Raw genomic sequence first — 20,221 nt, forward strand, 5'->3', positions numbered from 1 at the left:
AGAACTTCACGGCTAGGAGAACGTAGCCTCCGATGACTTTATATCCTACTGCCTTTATTTTACTGTCAGAAGCATGAAAGTGTGCTGCGTGCTCTCTATCGATTTAGAACAGACGTGCTCTACCCGGTTCCCCTGGGCTCAGAATGCAGAGCTGGAAATGCAGTGGAAAGCCCTCTTGCCTCCTCTGCTTCTCCCATTCAGATTCGGAGGCTCCAGCGGTCTGGAACTTCTAACCTCCCCCTACATTCCCAAGCCACCTACGAGTACAGGGCTTGACTGCCAACAACCATGGAGACTGTCAGCCAGCAGAGATTATTCACAGCCAGCCAGGCCCCGCTCTGTCCCACCAAGCAGGCGCCTGGGTCTTGGAGAAGACTTACTAACTGGTTTTCATAATAATCAGATGCCGGGAAAACACACTTCTTCCCTCTCACAGAAGCTCTCCATTGATACCAAAAGAGTTCTCCCCTTCCTAGTATTTTCAAGGTCTTTAAGGCTAGAAATATTGTTGATATGATGGGAGGTACCTTTTATAGAAGCACAATCTCAACAATAAAATCTAACATACTATCACATCCAACCTGATTTACACATAAGGGAATGAGACCCAGAGAGGAGCAGCTTGCCAAAGCCACAAAGGCCACTGGCAGCAAAGTCAGGAGCATCCCACCTGGGACGCAACTGACCTCCTGTTTCATCAAATGGCTGTCAGCAGGCAGGTGTATACACAGGGTTGGGGGGGAACGCAGGCAAATGAGCCCACAAGCAGGGGAGATTGCAGCTGCTGACAGCAGTCTCCTGAGACCAGGGGTGTCTTGTGCAACCACAGCTGATGAAAGACAAAGTAAAATGAAATGCATCTTACCTGATGTAAACACGGCCAACTGCAAGAGTCCCCAGGGCAACCATTCATCAAGGAGAAAGAGAAAGGGGGAAAGGTAAAAAAATGATTTCGTTAACAGAAACACTGGGTAACGTGGGAGCAGAAAAAGGGGCAAAAGGATTGAACTGTGGAGCACTGCAACCCACTGAGGGTCTGTGGGGATTGCTGGTATCAGAAACTAGGAAGACTGAGCTAAAGCCACAGAGCAAGGGAAGCAATGGAGACAAGATCCTAGTCTCTACCCTCGGAGTCCCACTACTTATGAAGATCCCCAGGTTCCAGACCATCCCAAACCCAGCTTCTCTACAAATCGACCTTCGGGGAGTTACGACCTCTGAAGGAAACCAAAAAAAGCTAAAGATCCTCTGTGCAGGGAAATTCATGGGGGCATCCTCACACACATGCACATGCACATATGTCCTATTTTAGACTCAACTTCAGTAGGTTCACAGCCTCCTCAGGCTCACAAGGAAGGTGGGATCTAGACCCAGTTTAACAAAATCTTCAGGCTATCCTCAGCCCTGAGAGCGCTGCAGGCAGGAAGCAGCTTAAAAGTTCAAATGCACTATAAAGACATCTTGAAATAATGGAAAGACTGGGACACTGCTTGGCAGAAAGGTCCACCTCCAGCTTAGGGAGAGACTGCTGCCTGATTTCTCGTTGTACAAACGAAGAAACCAAACTCTGAAACATGAAACCACTTGCCTGTGGCACCAGGACTAAAACAGAAGTCTGGGCTTCCCTGGCTCAGTGGTAAAGAATCCTCCTGCCAATGCAGGAGACATGGGTTCAATCCCTGATCCGGGAAGATCCCACGTACCACAGAGCAACTAAGCTCATGCACCACAACTGCTGAAGACTAAGCATCCTACAGCCTGCCATCTGCAATGGAGAAAAACCTGCTCAGCAACGGAGATTCAGCACAGTCAAAAATAAATAACACAGAAGTCTTCTGGCTTCCAGTTTCCTGTCCCTCTTCTGCCCAGCACTGGGTGCAAAAGACGTTTACAGAATTGAAGGAAAAGTTACTCTACCTCCAGATTTATTCTTTCTCTGTTCATTCATTCATCCACTCAGCTAACGAATATTTACTGCATGCCTACCAGGTGCTAGAACAGTAGAAAACGCAGACATAACCTATCTTCTCTGGACTCAGAGGATAATTCCCTTCCCAATTACTGAACAACACGTCAGCCTCACAACCCAGACACACAACCTCCCTGGACTTGACAGACACTTGACTCCAACATTAACCCTGCAACTCCATTCCCAACAGAGCAGAGGGCACCCCAAACTGTGGCAGCTCTCCAGTGGCAGCTTCCCTCACAGGCTGCAGGGGAGAAGGTGGGGTGCCTCTCCAGGAAAAATTCTGGATTCTAACAATGATAATGGTCACTCCCAGGCAATAAACAACCATTGTGTGCCAGGCTGTGGCTGAATGACTCTTCCTGTATCCGTGTCACTCAACAGTTGTCACATTAACCTTCGAGGGACTGCAACCGTTTCTGTTTCACAGACAAGCAAGGGGGTACAGAGCAAGGACAGCAGATTTGCTTGGGGACAAACCACTCGGGTTGGAAGCATCTGTTTCATTTTTGAATCTGTTCTTTCCAACGGTACCCTGACTGAATTCTTCATTTTTTTCAAATCTTGGTTTTATGATACCTCAGTCACAAAACTAGAATATCTTCCATTTCTAAGAGAGGGCTGATGACAAACAGTTTTTGCATAAAACTTGATAATCAGAGCAAAAGCCTCCTAAAAAAAAAAAATCACTAATAAATTTATCCTTTTCCCTGCTGCCAATTTAAATTTACTGACACATTATTTAAATGACCCTTTCTTCACACCACTCCTCTGCTCAAAAATATTCAACAGCTCCATGTTCTGCTCAGTCAAATCTAAGTTTGACAATCTGGCCCACTTCTCCTCTAACCATCTTGTTTCTAATACTCCCCTGCCCACACAGCAGCTTCAGGTCTCACATGAACCTGACCACGCAAACTGCCTGCCTCAGGTGGCACGCTCTGCACCTTACATGGCTGGCACTCTCATCCCTCTAGTTCCCCCAATTTGCCCCTCAGGGTCCAGATCAAAAGCAAGAGGAAAAAAATAAATCAATAAAATCTTGACATTCACCCAGATTCTCAGAGCCAGGAGGGGCTTCTGTTAGCACCAAGGCTGAAATGGACACTGACTCTGCCACTTCATTGTGATATACATAAAATATGGTAACAAACATTAGGATCACAGCCAAAACATAACATTCACCACGTGCTCTTCTAAGTCACTGAATGCTCCGAAACAATCCTATAAAATGAAGCACTGTGTGAGGAAGCACCTTGCCCATGGTCACTCAGGAGGAAAGTGGCAGAGTCAGGATTCAGGGCAAGGTCCTTACTCAGGACCATTGTGCTGTAACTGCCTCTTGGATCAGGGCGGCAAGTGGGCATGGAGTAGTGCTCATTAAATGGTGAGCACTGTCACTTTAGCGATGGGGACAGGGAGCCCAGGGTGGGGACAGAACCTGTCCAAGGTCACTCAGTTTATCAGCAGCACGGCGGGGATGAGAACCCAGGTCTCCTGCCTTTGGGCCTAAGTATATCAGGACCCAAAATGCTGCAAAGCTGTCCAGGGCCACAAGCTTTTTAAACTTGGCACGTGTTCCCCAGAAGAATGGAAGGGGTACTGACCAGAAGAGGTGGCCGCACAGGCTGATGACGGCGTCCTTGGCTGTGTCCAGGCAGATGTTGCACTCGAAAGTGCTGTCCTGGCCTCCGCTCTCACCAGTGCCATTGCTGCTTCCGCTGGGCCCCCCTGCACTGGAGTTTTCAGGGGACGCAGAAGCCGAGGGCCCCTTGCTTGCCATCCTTGGCTGTCAGCAAGCTCCGAGTGACGATTCTCCCCAGGGAAACCCTGAAAGGCAGAGACATGATTGCCCATTTCTGTAGCCCACTCCCTGTGGCCCCCTCCACACCAACACCCCCATCTTCTCTCACGTCTGGAAGTTCAGATTGTGACTGAACCCCTGAGACTTCCTAGAAGCGGCAGAGGGTGCCAGTCGTGGGGTGTTAGCCAGAGAAAAATGACTCAGAAACTTTCCGTGAATGTAGCCCAGAATGGACCATGTAAATAACACAGTGCACAAACGGAAGACGGCCTCCGCTGGAACCAGGACCCTGTCTCAGTGTCTTTCCATTCTCCCGGGTAATTGCCCAAGTGATAAATACATGCTCAATCAGACTGAAAGTTCACAGGCAGTCCTCTTAACTCTGGATGGCCTCTATGTTGGTGGGTGAGTCTGCTCAGGCCAGAGGATTGTGAACAGCACACACCAGAATACAAAGAAAAGCCTGGAACCGTGAAAGGTTAGGAAACTGGCAAGGATCAAAAAAGTCATCTGGTCCAACATTTTCCACACTGCCATCTTTTGCATTTTCCCTTCGGCTAAGCTGGAATCCTATCTACCTTATTTTGTTTAAATCTACCAACTTTCAATAAAGAGAAGACTTATATCCATGCTGAAAATAGAAAATCAGTATCACCTACCGTAAGTAAAAAATAAATATAAACGTAACGAAGGAAAAGCTTTTACCCCTCAGGAAACTGCAGCATGAGACCTCTCGGCGGACTAAGGGATGTGGAGTGAGGCTGGGACTCCTGACGGCCTGTATTCACACCACCGTGCGGCGCCACACGGGGAGGAACAGACCACCGTTCATGACCACCTCCAGGTCAAAGATCCACCAGGAGTTGAACAAGAACAAGCACGAGAACACCACCAGAGGATACTCAGAAATCCTGGGTGCTGAGTAAGAATCTATCACCTCAGAAATTCCAAGGGGGAAATGCTAGCTGGCTACCAGTCAGAGAATCAGAGGCTTGGATGCTGGTCATGGATGAGCCTCCATCTTGCTTATTGTAGTTCCAAGACCACTCGCTAGGTGATGTTGAAACCCCACCCCCTCTCTGGGCCACGGTTTCCTCATCTGTAAACTGAGGCACTGGACTCCCTGGTCTCCAGGTGCCCCTCCCGTTCTGAGGCTGCTGCTCCAGGCCATCTCACTCGCTCTCTCCAGTGCAGGTAGGCCCACCACAAGTCTGGGACTCACCAATGGAGCAACAGAAGACCTCCCTGATTTCAGCTTCCAGGGTACCAGGAGATAAGCACCAAAAAGCCACAGTCTTTTCAGGCCCAGAGCCTTCCTACACACCACGGACTTGGAACTCTGTGTCCACGAGCACCCCACACCACGACAGCAGCTCAGCGACTTGAGCAGGGAGAGATAGACAGCTCACCACCACTTTTTCACTCAGTTACATCATTTTGCATAATGTCCCAGAAGAGCAGCTGGCTGCCAGCAGCACAGCGCCGTGCTGGCCTCAGCTCCAGGCCCTTCCCCGTGGTCCAGGGCTTCCTCCTCTCCACACATCTGCTGTCTTCTTCACAGCATGGAGCCTGTTTGTGAGGGCCCCATTATGGCCTTTCTTTGTCATTCCAACTCAAGTACCCTGACACGTGTGTTTCCTAACAAAAAATTATTTTTAAATTAAGGACCATGTGTACAGATATGGAAAGACAACTGTCAGTCAGGTTCACCGATGGATCTTAATGACAGTCGCCCGATGTGATGCAACAGGAAGCACACAGCACCAACAACAAAGCGTCCTCGCCTGAGAACACAGACTCCAGTCAAGTCTGTAAAACAAATGACGACTTACAGAAAATACGGGGCACAGATGCACGTGTTAAACAACTCCAGGGAGCTGCAACCAGCAAATTCAGAATGTGGGGGTTTCTACAGGGCAAGTAACCTAAGTTCTCCAAAAAATAAACAGCATGGAGTTATAAACTGAGACTTGAGACAAACCAACCACTGGCAGCATGCAGGTCTCACTGGAGCCAGACTCACACAAACCACCTGTATAAAGACATTTGTGAGATGGATGACAAAAACCGACTTAGCCTGGGCATTAGTTTATATTAAAGAATTCTTGTTAATTTTATTGGTTATGATAATGGCATATTTAAAATTTTTTCACCTGCTAGATATGTATGATTAAGTCTTTATGAAGGAATGATAAAATGTTTGGGACTTGCTTTAAAGTACTCGAGGGGGAAAAGTGAAAGTGGAGAGAAAAGATGAAACAAGAACGAGGAAGTTGATGGTTGTTGGAGCTGGATGATGAATGCGGATTCATCGCATTAGTTTATTTATGTGTGCCTGAAAATTTTCCATAATAAAAGGTACTTTCCAAAAAGGTCAGGCTGCAGAAGAATACATGTATGAGTTTATTCAGGTAAGAAGAAATAAATCATATTGATGAGTATACATCCACACATTCACAAAGAAAATGTCTACACTATAAACTATCAACAGTGATTTCTGGGATTAGGAGGGCTGGGGAACTTTGCAGGTGGGGGTCAGAGGTCCCCCCTGTTTATAATACTGACATTTTTACCTGTATTCTAAAGTCAGACAATAACAATGCACTTAACTTTTCCCCTGATGTTTCAGTTCCCAAACCTGAGAGTTCTGAGCTGAAGTCCTGGCTCCACACTGACCAGCCGTGTAGCCCTGAGTAAGTGCCTTGATGGCTTGAATATCTTATCTCACCAAAAAATGAAAATGTCACACCTCCTACAGGCTGCTTAGGTGGCCGTATGAGATAACACAGTTACTTGGAGAAGCCACCAACGTAGGAGGGGGCTGCTGCTATGGGGAGATGCATGTACATCCACTGACCCTGGCTCACTGCCCTCTCCACTCACTGGCCCTTTAAGGCTCCACACGGCACATTTCCTACAGAGGCCTAAGGGGACAATCGGGGTCATGGCAGGTGTCAGGGTAGGAATGGCAAGGGGACAGTGACAGGTCACCTCAGAGTTTGCAGGGAATAGCAGTCCTGCAGCAGGCAAGGCACTGGGACAGGCTGGCAGGTCCTGACTCTAGGTAGACTATCACTTTCATTCTAATTCTTAGCAGACTGATCACGTGGTCCCTACCTAAGCTCCAGAGCTTTATCCCAGTAGGCACTCAAATATTTGCTGAGTGAGTGGGTGCAGACACACATGACTGGTTTCAGTCAACTCCCAGCCGGCTGCTCACATAAGCTCTCTCTGCAACGTACCCTGGGCCCCATCCCCAGAGCCTCCTCTCCCCACCTCCTGCCTTCCCTCAGGCACAGGAGCCTCACCACACCAGGCCAGCGGGGCAGAGATGAGCTGCCTTCCCTGGGGCTGTTCACTAAGCACCCACAGAACACGATGTGGACAGAGCCTCTGGGACACTGGTCTAGAGAACAGAGGGCCCGGTCAGCTCAGGAACTGGACAGAGTGGAGAGGAAGAAGACCCCGGGTATATGCAAGCTGCCATCCTGCTGAAAGCTGGCCTGGTCCCTACAGGGCCTCGATTTGGACCTGACCACAGAGAAGCCCTGCAGTAATCAGTTATGTGCCCTTGTCCCTACCCCTACCGTTCTTCACTCCTGATCTGAACGCACTTTCCTGTTTTCAAAGCACATTCACATCTACTACCGCTTCTGACTCTCACTCCACTTTACAGAGGACATCAGACCAGAGATGTCAGAGGACCTGCCCAAGGTCAGGCCACTGCACATGTTAATTCTGTGCCCAATTCAGACTTTCCAACACATCAGCAATCTTTCCACTCTTACCTGTTGCCCCTTTAACATGCAGCTTTACAAAATTAAACATCTGGTCTTTGCTTTTCCTCAAATGCATTCCTCTAACTTTTTTGTTCTCTGCAGTGATTGGAAAGCAAACTCACCCTTCATCCATCTATGCCTGAGACCAAAGGATCTCTACTCCAGCTATAATCGAGGCCCAGTGCTACCACTTGGGGTGACGGAGTCATAAAGAAGAGCAAGACCATGCTGAGTCCCTGGAGTCTAGAATAGGGGTTAATGGTAAGAATCCTTAACAAGGAGCTCCATCAAACTTGCCTGTTTTTCCTAAACAAGGCACCCTCCCAGAGATCTGGTTCCTAGACTCCCTCAGTGATTTAAACAGGACCTGGAACTGGATGGTGGGATCTTTGATCTTCGTTGTAAGATCTTTAGTTGCAGCATGTGGAATCTAATTCCCTGACCAGGGACTTAACCCAGGTTCCCTGCATTGGGAGCGAGGAGTCTTAGCCACAGACTATCAGGTAAGTTCCAAGAACGTGTATTTTAAGTGGGCCCACAGTCCACTCCAGATGATTCTGATGAAGAGTTCTGGAAAATCAGCTCTCAAATAAGAGAACTCTACCAGAAAGCAGTTTGGAGAGATGATAACCTCAAGGCTTGTCCTTCAGAATGCCCAATCCCCAGCTACAGTCCACAGGGACCACGGAGAGGTCAGGTCAACTCACGGGGTTGAGGGAGGCAGGGACAGTCTGCTGAGATCTCAGACCAGCCAGCACCTGGACCATCCGTGACAAAGCTGATCATTTAAAGAACAAGTTCACACCTTGCTCTGAAAAACATCTCTAAATCTGAGATGTCCAAGGCACCACACATAATGCTGGGACTAAGGCAGGTTTGTAATACTCCATGATCCCTTGGGAACGCCAAGCCTGGCAGCTGGAGTTGACTGACCAAGCAGCCTCACTCCTACAACCTTCCCAGAGCTGGCCTGGCTTACCTCACAGGAATGAAGCAGAAGAGAGAAAGCGAGAGTTGCACATCCCCGAAGGAACCACCAGGGAACGTGAGCTCATGAAGAAATCTCTTTGCAGTACTCTTGTGCTCAGTTCTTAGGTCCTAGAGAAAACTGCAGGAATGCATAATCTTCCTTCTCTGCCCCTTTAACTCTAAGAATTCCTTGACCAGAGTGTACAGAGGCATCTGGAAACGTCAGTTCTAACTAAGAAGGTTACAGATTTGGATGATAAATAACTAGCATGATGTGAGAGGTGATCCAGCAGAGGTCTTGTTTCTGTGGGCAGATACGTGTTCACACAGAAGTCGTCTGTCGGGAACAGTGGTGAGCGCCAGCCTGTCTTCATGGCTCATCAGGCTGCTGCTGGACACACAGGCCCCGCATTCTAAGAATGTCGACATCACACTCACAGGTTAGAGTGGGAGGAAATCTGAGTAAGCTGACTGAACTCAGAACAGACTGAAACCAGGCTCTAAAATTTTGGCGTCTAAGTGGAGTTTTGGTCCCGCAGCTAGCTCACAGGGATTAAAGAGAGAAAACAATGAGGGCTGGCAGAGTTAATCCCCGTCCACTGTTAGGTTTCACAGAGCACACGGAAGGTGTAACTGCTTCTTCACACTCCCCATGGAGCTATGCAGTCAGCAGGTATTTATTTGATTAATTTGCTGAATGAATGAGTCAAAACTTCCCTTTCTGAATGAGCATTGTTCCTTGAAGGCGTTGTAGGTGAGACAGCAGAACTGTGTATGAGGAAATCCAGAACAGGACACAATTTTTGACCTGGGCAAGATCAGATTTCCCCCAGCAGTTATTGTTAGGCCATTGTTATATCTATTGTCACTATGAGTACCATCAGCTGACACTGTGCTCAGCCCTTTACATGAACTGTCTCATTTAATCTTTACAACCTGCCTTCAAGGTAAACACTCCCTACCATATATATAGCATCCCCTGGGATGTTAGATTGAGGCACAGAGTAGTTAGGTCACAGAGCCCCAGGACCATTTGCCCATGGTCACAGAGCCGGTCAAAGTTTTCAACTTGGGAGTTTTCAACTCCCAAGCCAATGTGCCTAATTAAGTACCTCGGTGATTCATTTGTGTGTCCTTTCCAGTCCAGACCCAGATTCTAAGTGCCTTACTCAGCACAGGGCTAGACACCTCAAGAGCACCTCATAAATGTGTGTGGGTTGATGGATCTGATGCTCAGGAGTACTCTGAACTGTATAAATCAAGATAAGTCAATGTAGCCAACTAAAGCTGTAGAAAATCAGTGTCCTAAAAGCACAAGACATTATTCAGTGATGTTTTTCAGAACTGGAAATGTTACATAACTGTTTTAGAGTAATTTTTTTCTTAAGCATTGTCCAAAACTCTTCAACAAATGAAAGGAAAAAAAAAGATTATGGACATGGGACCATAAAAAGTTCAGGTTTCCCCAGATTAGTATCGATCAGTATCAGAGATAACACTACTCACACACAGGATCAATTATTCACTGAACTGTCTTGCTCACTCTAGTTAAACACCTCCTAGAGTCATATGCACAGCACCTGACACACAGTACATATTCAATAAATATACATCAATAAACAAAGGAAATTTGACAATTTCAGTTCAAACCAATATAACTGGATAAAACACTGTATCAAAGAAAGATCTTCAGAGTGGACAGGTCCTAGTTAAGCATGGCGAATTTCTAGTATAATACAGTGAGAGAAACAATCTAGAGCCAGAGGGCCTAGTCTGATGCTCTCAGCTGGACCTCTCAATTAGGCCAGGGTCCTCACCTGCAAATGGGGTGATTGTGTTTGTCCTTCCTTTGTCATCCAAAAACTTTTCAAAGTTAGAGTTCTGTTTCTGTTTTCACGTGGCCAGTGAATTCTTATTCAGTTCAGATTCTACAAAATCTAATTCAAATTTTTTTTTTTTTTTTTCTTCTCTTGTTGCAGAGTGTCTTCCAATCACCAGATACTGAGCAAACTGGGAATGGAATGGGTACCTCTGCCATCTAATTCAAATTTTATCTGAAACTGAGAACCTCTGAAAAACTCTAAAGATAGAATATCAAGAAAATGAATAAAGTCGACAAGATTTAACTAGTTAACAAGAAAACTTTCTAAGAGTTTTAATAACGTCGGCATATACATCACAAAAACAATGATCCCACTTCTCCTAAGGTCCCAAGGAGGACCATCAGGAAAGCGGCGTGTAAAAGGCAGATCAGGGGTATTCCCTGTCTAGTGGTTAGGATTTGGCACTTTCACTGCTGTGGCCTGGGTTCAATCCCTGGCCAAGGAACGGAGATCCCACAAGCCATAAGGCCAAAGGAAAAAAAAAAAAAAAAACAACTAAAAAACACTATCAACAGAGTAAGAAAGCAACTTACAGAGTGGGAGAAAATATCTGCCAGTCATGTATCTGAGGGATCAATATACTGAATATATAGAGAACTCTTAAAACTCAACAGCAAAAAAATGAACAATCTAACCCAAAAATGGGCAGAGGACTTCAAAAGACATTTCCCCAAAGAACATATACAAATGGCCGATAACAACATGAGAAGATGCTCAACATCACTAATTATGTGGGAGATGCAAATTAAAACTGTGACACGCCATCTCATATCCATTAGGATAGCTACTATCTAAAAAAAAAAAAAAAAGAAGATCACAAGAGTTGGTGAGGAGGTGGAAAAATTTAAACCCTTGTGCACTTTTGTTGGGATGTAAAATGGTTCAGCTGCTGTGGAAAACTGTCTGGCAGTTTCTGTATTCTGCAAAATGTCTAGTATGAGCACAAATTACTTTCACAATCAGAATTACTGGTGTGGGGACTTCCCTGGCGGTCCAGAGATTAAGACTCCACCTTCCAATGTAGGGGGTGCAGGCTTGATCACTGGTTGGGGAGCTAAGATCCCACATGCCTTTGACCAAAAAATTTAAAAAAACAAAACATAAAACAGAAGCAATACTGTAACAAATTTTCAATAAAGACTTAAAAAATGGACATTAAAAATTTTTTTTAATTAAATGAATAAAGAAGAATTACTGGTGTGTGTATGTTTTCCAGACAGTCTCATGAGAGCCGAATTATTTTGGAGTCAAGAGATGCATGAGGGCACTGGCCGCTCTGCCACTGGTAGCAGCGGCCCAAGGCCATCACCAGTCCTGACGTTGTCAACTACCTCTGACTCCTCAAGTCTCTGCCTGTGACCAGACAAACACAAGAGTAGCTCCCGAACGACAGCATCTCCTAGTGTTCTCATCATGTCTGGGGTGAGGCTGCAGTACCCCTTTCACTGGACGTGGCCATTCCAGCTCTGCACAGTCAGCAGCAGTTGGGGCTGAACCAAGCTCTGACTGGTCAGCAGTTTCAAACAGCAACTTACTTTGAACTTCATGCTCAGTCACTCAGTTGTGCCTGACTCTTTGGCGACCCCATGAACTGTAGCCCATCAGGTTACTCTGTCCATGGGATTTTTCAGGCAAGAATACTGAAGTGGGTTGCCATTTTCTCCTCCAGGAGATCTTCCCAACCCAGAGATGGAACCCACATCTGCTGCATTGGCAGAATTCTTCACCGCTAAGCCATTGGGGAAGCCCCTTCAACATGTCCAAATACAACTGCATTCAGATCAGGGAGTTACTGGCATTGCCTCAGATTTTGCAGTTCAGCTCACTCTGAATTACTTCAAAGGGGTTTGAAGGGATCTGCAAACTCTGAATATTTACATGCAAAATTGTACATGATGACAAGTAACTCAATTACAAAAGGACTAAGGGTCTGAATAGACATTTCTCCAAAGAAGATACAAGGATGTCCTATATGCACGTGAAAAGTTATTTGACATAATCAAGCCTTAGGGAAACGGGAAATGCAAATAAAACTACAATGAGATGCCACATCACACACACTAGGGTGGAAAAAAATAATAAAATAATAAAGGACAATAACAAGTGTTGAACAGAGCGTGAACAAAATGGAATTCTCATATATTGGTAATGAAAATATAATGGTGAGGTGCTGTAGAAAGAAGTTAGGCAGGTCCTCAAAAAGTTAAAAAACAGAGTTGCCATATGACCTAGCAATTCCACTCCTAGGTATACACATCTAAAAGAATTCAAAATATGTTCAAACAAAACTTTGCACATGAATGTTCAGAGCAGCATGTCATAACAACTAAAAGGCAGAAACAAATGTCAATCAACTGACAACTAACAAAACACAGTATATCCACGCAGTGGAATATTACTCAGCCATAAAAAGGAATGCAGTACTGACACATGCTATGACATGGATGAACTCTAAAACATTATGCTTAATCAAAGAAGCCAGAAACAAAAGGCCACATACTACATGATTCCAGATTAGTGGCTGTCAGGGGACGGGAAAAGGGAAGAATAGGGAGAAACTGCTAACATGTACAGGGATTCTTCTTGGGGTGATGAAAATACTCTGGAATTCAAACAGCGGTGAAGGCTACATAGTTTTATGAACATTCACACATTAAAGTAATGAATTTCATGATATGTGAATCTTATCCCACCCCACCCCCCCAAATTGAGAGACATCTACAAAATAATTGGCCCATTCTCTTCAAAAGTTTACAGTCAGGCTTCCCTGGTGCCTCAGTGGTAAAGAATCTACTTGCCAATAAAGGAGGCACTGCACTGATCCAGGAAGATCACAGATGCCAAGAAGTAATTAAACCTGTGCACCACAGCTATTGAGCCTGTGCTCTAGAGTCCATAAGCTGCAACTACTAAAACCACTTGCCCCAACTACTCCAGCCTGAATGCCTAGAGCCAGTGCTTTGCAACAAGAGAAGCCAGCACAAGAAGAAGCCCACACACCACACCTGGAGAGTAGCCCCCACTCTCTGCAACTAGAGAAAAGTCCACACATCAATAAAGACCCAGAACAGCCAAAAATAAATGAATAAATAAATCAAGTTATCTTTTTAAAAAAAGTATACATTCATGAAAGCCAAAAAAGACTGAGTAACTGTTTCAGATTGAAGAGACTAAGAAGACTTGATACTAAATGCAATGTGGGAAACTGGATTGGATTCTGGAACAGAAAAAGGATATTAGTGAAACAAATGGCAAAACTTGAATAAAGCCCATAGATTAGTTAGTAGACTGTATTTATGCTAAATTTATTAGATAATTTTATTATGGTTATGTAAATGTTAACATTACGGACAGCTGGGTTAAGAGTAGGCTTGAAGTTTATGTATTATTTTTGGAAGTCTAAAATCATTTCAAAATAAAAAGAAAAAAAAGTATATGGAGCAGGTCAGTGGTTGGCACATTTTTTTCTGAAAAGCACTGTATAGTAAATACTTTAGATTTAGCAGATCATACGGTTTTGGGGGCAATTACTCAACTCTGCTGCCAAAAACAGTATGTAAATTAACGGATGTGGCTGTGTTCCAATAAAGCTTTATTTATAGAAACTTATATTTGATTTTCTTATAATTTTCATATATCACAAAATATTCTTCCTCTTTGGATGTAATACACACCATTAAAAAATGTAAAAAACCATTCCCAGCTCACAGGCCACACAAAAACAGGCAGTGGGGTCAGATCTGGGCCCCAGACTGCAGACTCCCGCTCTAGGTCAGAATTTGCCAGTGTGCTTCAATTACTCAAAAAAAAAAAAAAAGTGCTTCACATCAATTGAGTTTGGCAACACTAGATTAAACAAGGTTAGGCATGTTTCTTATCGACGTCTCAGTGCCTTTGACAAGATCCTACACACTGAGAAGCTCTAAGAAGGGATAATCATACGTAGCTTTTTCCAAACTTACTTTAATCACAGAATACTTTTTTCAGAGGCTTCTCTTCAGACTAGCGGCCTGAAGAACACACTATGGAAATGTTGCTTAAGTCACTTTTTTAAAAGGAAAACTTCAGATTGAAAAGTTTTAAAGACACCACCAAATTAAAACCACTTTACTCAGCACCTGGATAACATCTGAATAAGCACTTCACAACTTTAAAAAAAAAATTCTAGGAAACACAAAAAAGGGAGGAAGAATAAACACAAGCAGGAAGTCCTGGCTCAAATCCAACCTTTTTTGGCAAAGGCATGTCAGCAGGATTGGGTCATAATAAGGAACCTCTGTTCCATAGGGCAACCTAAGCATTCTAACTGGTTTTTAAAAAGTGATCTGCTTGGAGTTTTGTAAATCACAAAATAAGGAGCTTTAACGTTTAATTAGAAAACGAAAGATACTAAGAAGAGTATCTACTAAGAAGAGTACTAAGAGTAATGCTAGAAGCATTATCTGCAGATTACGGGTGAGGATGCACTGGCAAGTCAAGTCCATCAAAAAACTGGTTTTAAATGCTGAAGTTAGCCAAGAGATTGCAAAAATTCTCTCAGTAGACACATCATCTATAACACCACACTGCTGGAGAGAAAAAGAGGGATTTATGTCCTGGGGCTGGGGGGAGGCTGGCTTGAACAACCTCAAGGGGGTCTTTCATACACAGGCTCCTCAACTGAGTCCAAAGAGTTTACTGGCTTTTCCTCATCAATCACAAAGTCTTCAGATTCATTTCCAAGTTGTTCTAAGACAATAAGCTCCAAACCGAGGGAGTGGGGACCTTTCTTAGTTATTCATTCAACAAACATTAATAAGTCCTTGAAAAGAACGGTACACAGAACAAGGAAGAGATTACCTAAATTCAGATCCACTGGCCTCACTTTTAGGAGATGTAGGCTGGGGGGACGTAGATATTAAGAAAAGAGGGCAGAAAAAAAAGAAGTCAGCACCAGAGAAGACTCAAAATAACTACTAAGAATTAGACACTTTAAAGTTGAAAAGGACTTTCATCTAAAAACTCCTTCGACAAGAGTACACCACCTCTGGAGGCAATCCATTCCATTGCTGGTCCCCTGTGACCAGCCTTAAGTTCTTTTATTAAAATCTTGTCTTCCCGTAGAATCCACCTATTGGTCCTAGTTTCTGCCTCTTTCAACAGCAAAGATGAAGTGGAAGCTCTCTTCACTGTAACAATGCTTTTGATGACAGTTCCCTTCCATTGCTCTCTTTCCTGGGCTAAACACCACCCCACCCACTTCCAAAGACACTGAAGGAGTTCCAGTTGCTCAAAGCAAAGAATGGATATCTAGAACCCACAGCAAGAAAGCACTTACCATTAGTGAGCTTCAAACATGGGTGTGCAAAGGACCCCCAAGGAGTATGTTCAAAATGCAGTTTCCCTGGTTCCGACCCAGATTCTAAATCAGAGCTCTTATTTGAGTCCGGAACCGTGAAGTATGCACCCCACGGCATTTCAAAGCACAGGCTGTGAGAACCGTATTTAGAGAAACACTGCCCTGTTTTACAAACGAGGAAACAGGCCTTGTACCGGGAAAGGACTTGGCGCAGAAAGCACAACTGGCTGTTGGCGGCGAAGTCTCCAGCTCTGGTCTCTTACTCCCAAGCCCAACTCTACTCAGCCCGCTTCCCGGCCTCGGCCTCTCCACTGGGGGCAAACTCATTCAAAGCACCCCCCACATGAGAAGCGGCCTCGACTGGGAGTCAAAAGTGAGTTCCTGACTGGAGAGGGGAGTTTGTGGGAGCCTTCTCTCTACTAAGCCTTCAGTTTCCCCAAACTGTAATCAGTGGACAAAAGACCACAACATAATCCTGAACTCCCTTCTGGGAAGGAGGGCCTGGGCCAGAGTCGGGCTTGAAGTCTCTGCGCTCCTGGGCTCAAGTGTCGAAGTCCGTGCACCCAGTGAGGGAGGAAACCGGTCCCCGTCCCTCAACCTGGACTGCCCCGAGTTGACCCCCTAACCCCTTATGTACCTGCCTCTCCTCAGTTAACGCCAGAAAGGCCGCCCCAGCCTGTCAGCCGTCGGCCCCTCAGCCAGTCTCTTACCTGGGTCAGTCTGTCCGGCCGGACCTCGGAGCCCTCCTACGCGGACTCTGGTCAGCTGACGCAGAGCCGCCGCTTTCCGATGAACTTCCGGCCAAAACCGGAAGAGGTTGGTCCGCTGCGCTGTGCTCCGGGCCAGATCCTGGGCTCCAAGGTTCCGCCTGCCGGGAGGAAGCAAAAAAAAAACCCACAAGGACTGTCTGGAATCCTTTAAGAAAGCCAAGGTTTGACCACGGAAAGCGTCAGACAAGCTTGGAACATTTTGGAATGTGTAAGGATGTGTAAGGATGATGGGAATCAGACTGACGAGAATATGTCAAAGGACACATGAGCTAACTTGAAGATCCAATGGCCAAATTGGCCCAATTTGAGCAAAATGCATGATGAGAGTAACAGAGTATAACTGATTGACTAAAATGGTAACCCAGTGAGTCTTTACTGATATAAATAAAGGAGTGATTAAATAAATGGGGGAGGAGAGGGAATTCTTCCTTTCAGTAGACTATGTGGTGTGTGTGTGTCTGTCTTTGTGTGTGTGTGTGTGTGTGTGTGTGTGTGTGTGTGTGCCGTGTTGGACTCTGTGACCCCATGAACTGTAGCCCACCAGGCTCCGCTGCCCGTGGAATTTTTCAAGGCATGAATACTGGAGCGGGCTTGCTATTTCCTACTCCACGGGATCTTCCCCACCCCGGGGATGGAACCCATGTCTCTTGCCTCTCCTGCATTGGCAGGTGGATTCTTGACCACTGCGCCACCTGGGAAACCTTTTAGTAGAATGCTGACCATCAAATATGATGGAATTAGAAAACCAGTAATGGATGGTAAACCTGGAGGAACAGGATGGTTACATAGTAAAGGGTCTCCCATAAATTACTTACTGACTACAAAGGAAAAATAGGAATTTTACAGAGGTTAACCTTGCAGGACAAGTGAATCAAAATGATCAGAGTTAACATCATCAGTTATAGGTCAAGTAAAGATAATGTGCCTCCTGAAAGAGATCAAGTTTGAATATGGATTGTGGTTTTGCTGTTAATACAAATTGTATCAGTGTTTAAATTTCTACATTTGATCATAGTATTGCTGTTATATGTTAAGAGAACTCCCCTTTTCTTAGGAAATATTCACAGAATTATTTAGGGGTAAAAGGGCACAATGTTTCCAACTTGATTTCGAATGATTCCCAAAAAATGTATAAAATTGAGAGAATAAGCAAATGAGGCAAAATAGTAAACAAGTGATGAATCTAGGTGAAGGATATGTGGAAGTTCCTTACATAACTTTTGCAACTTTTCTTTTAGTTTTAAATATCAACTGAAGAAAGTCTCTTGACACCTGGTTCTATGAAGATTGAGTCATCAGCCACCGTAGTCTCTGACCTCCAACACACAAAGAAAGGAGTTTGGGGGTGGAGATCAGAAATGAGGCACTCTGTACACTGGGAAAACTGGCAGAACAGGCCTTCAGATGGTTAGGTATTTTCAGGAGAAAATTTTAGGAGCCCAACTTCTTGCATCTTATCATACCTAGAAAAATTTTTGTCATTAACTGAGATATGTGTTTCTCGTGACTTTCAGCAAACTTCTATCAAGATGTGTACTTGATTGCATGTAAGTTGTGTCTGAATCTTTGTGACCCTATGGACTGTAGCCCACCAGGTTTCTCTGCCTGTGAAATTTCCCAGGCAAGAATACTGGAGTGAGTTGCCATTTCCTTCTCCAGGGAATCTTGCTGACCCAGGGATTGAACCTGCATCTCTCGCATCAGCCGGCAGATTCTTTACCACTGAACCACCAGGGAAGTCCTGACTTCACACATAATTATTTTAGATTTATAAAATTTTACAATTTATATATGTGATTTCAGATATAAAAGTCACATATATACTGACCTCCACTACCGTTTGGGAGCAGTTCCTCAGAGCAGTTCCTCTAAGAGGCTATCTCCCCCTTGGCTATAGTCCTCAGTAAGCCCCCACCCCAAAATTGAAGCTGACTGCTGTCATACTGTGTGTTTTTATTTCACTTGACAGAAATTATATAAAAATGAAAATTTACCCTCAAAGTGAAGGGAGGGCCCAGGTCCTAGCCAGTTTACTTATTTACGTATGAAACATTTGTGTGCTTGGCATGGTGATGCAGTAGAAAAGAAGACAAGATCTTTGCTTTCATGCCTAGCAGACAAAGTATTAAACATACAATAACAAAAGTAATGGGCTACTTAGCTTGGAAATATTAATAGCAAACGTTTACCGAGCTTGCCTCAGCACATTGCACGCAATGGTTCATTTGATCCTCACAGCGGTCTTATGAATGGTTTTGGTCATTACCTCTGCTTTACAAACGGTAAAGAAAAGCTTTTAAAAGCTTAAGCAATTTTATCATTTAATTAACAGTTTTCAGATGACATACTGAAAGATGATAGAGCTGCAATCTGCACTCAGACATTGCTCTCTCGAGTTCTTAACACCCATCCTCATTGTTCCATTAATTCAACAAACATTTATTAAGTGCCTACCATTATCCCAGGGACTGTCTTAGGGGTTGAGTCTGACTAGGAGGTGAAGGCAGTAGATGAAATAAACTCATAGATGAGATTCCTCATCCGCCATCCTTCTCTTCAAGTTCCTGCGGACACAGGAGATGTTTCTAGTCACATGAACCTGGATTTGAGTTCAGGCTCTGAGAAACAGAAAAGTAGCCCCTGATCCCCAGGAGCTAGGCTGACGCTCACAGGGAGCCCTTGGTGTTCTGTTCAGCATAAAAGCAAAGCACAGAACATCAACATCAGACAAGGCCACTCCATGACTGTGATGGATCAAGACATTAACAAGGCCTTTCCATAATCATGTCTGAATCAGACAAAACAAAGAACATTGTCCAAAGCGCAAAAATGACCAAGTATTTCCCTACTATGGCTTATACAGAGATTGCTATTTCTTCATCAATTACAGCTTTAGTCTCTGTCTAGTGCCTTGTTCTAGATAAGATTTATCAAGATAGCAAGTCATACACAGCATCCGATCCAAACAACCTTGCTTCCTTATTTAACTATAGTTGATTTACCATATTGTGTTAGTTTCAAATGTACAGTTTCAGATTGTTTTCCATTATAGGTTATTACAAGGTATTGAATATAGTTCCATGTGCTAAACAGTAAATCCTTGTTGTTTATTTTAATTTTTAAAATTTATTTTTTAGCCACACCAAACAGCTTGTGGGATTTTAGCTCCCCTACTAGGAGTCAAACCTGGTCCCTTGGCAGTGAGAGCACAGAGTCTGAACCACTGGACCAGATTCCCTATCTGTGTTATATATAGTTGTGTCTATCTATTAGTCCCATACTCCTAATTTATCCCTCTTCCTCCCCTTTCCCCTTTGATAACGATAAGTTTGTTTTCTTCATTTGCAAGTATGTTTCCACTTTGTTATTAAGTTAATCTGTATCATTTGGACGCCACATATAAGCGATATCATATACTATTTGTCTTTCTCTCCCTGACTCACTTCATTTAATATCACAGCCTCTAGATCCATGTTGCTGCAAATGGCAATATTTCATCCTTTTTAAAGTCTGAGAGCTCCTGGGACTGCAAGGAGATCAAACCAGTTGATCCTAAAGGAAATCAGTCCTCAATATTCCTTGGAAGGATTGATGCTAAGGCTGAAACTCCAATACTTTGGCCACCTGATGCAAAGAACTGACTCACTGGAAAAGACCCTGATCTTGGGAAAGACTGAAGACAGGAGGAGAAGGGGATGACAGGGGATGA

At 44.4% G+C, this 20,221-nt stretch overlaps 1 protein-coding gene across 2 annotated transcripts in view; it reads right to left on the minus strand.

Annotated features, from left to right (window-relative positions):
* The window catches only part of RNF185 (ring finger protein 185), a 28,188-nt gene extending 11,630 nt beyond the window's left edge, over positions 1 to 16,558 (minus strand). The window contains exons 1-3 of one of the 2 annotated variants that reach the window (XM_061141519.1): positions 16,453 to 16,558; positions 3,577 to 3,799; positions 866 to 884 (exon numbers count right to left, since the gene is read on the minus strand). In XM_061141519.1, the coding sequence (XP_060997502.1) occupies positions 866 to 884; positions 3,577 to 3,752 (195 nt within the window). In that variant the 5' untranslated portion in view covers positions 3,753 to 3,799; positions 16,453 to 16,558. Of the gene's footprint in view, positions 1 to 865; positions 885 to 3,576; positions 3,800 to 16,379; positions 16,430 to 16,452 lie in introns of those variants that run through there. The other variant, XM_061141520.1, reaches the window with a different exon arrangement.
* Positions 16,559 to 20,221: the final 3,663 nt, after the last annotated feature.

The sequence above is a fragment of the Dama dama genome, chromosome 5 (genome assembly GCF_033118175.1).
Source record: "Dama dama isolate Ldn47 chromosome 5, ASM3311817v1, whole genome shotgun sequence".
NCBI classification, from domain to species: Eukaryota; Metazoa; Chordata; class Mammalia; order Artiodactyla; family Cervidae; genus Dama; species Dama dama.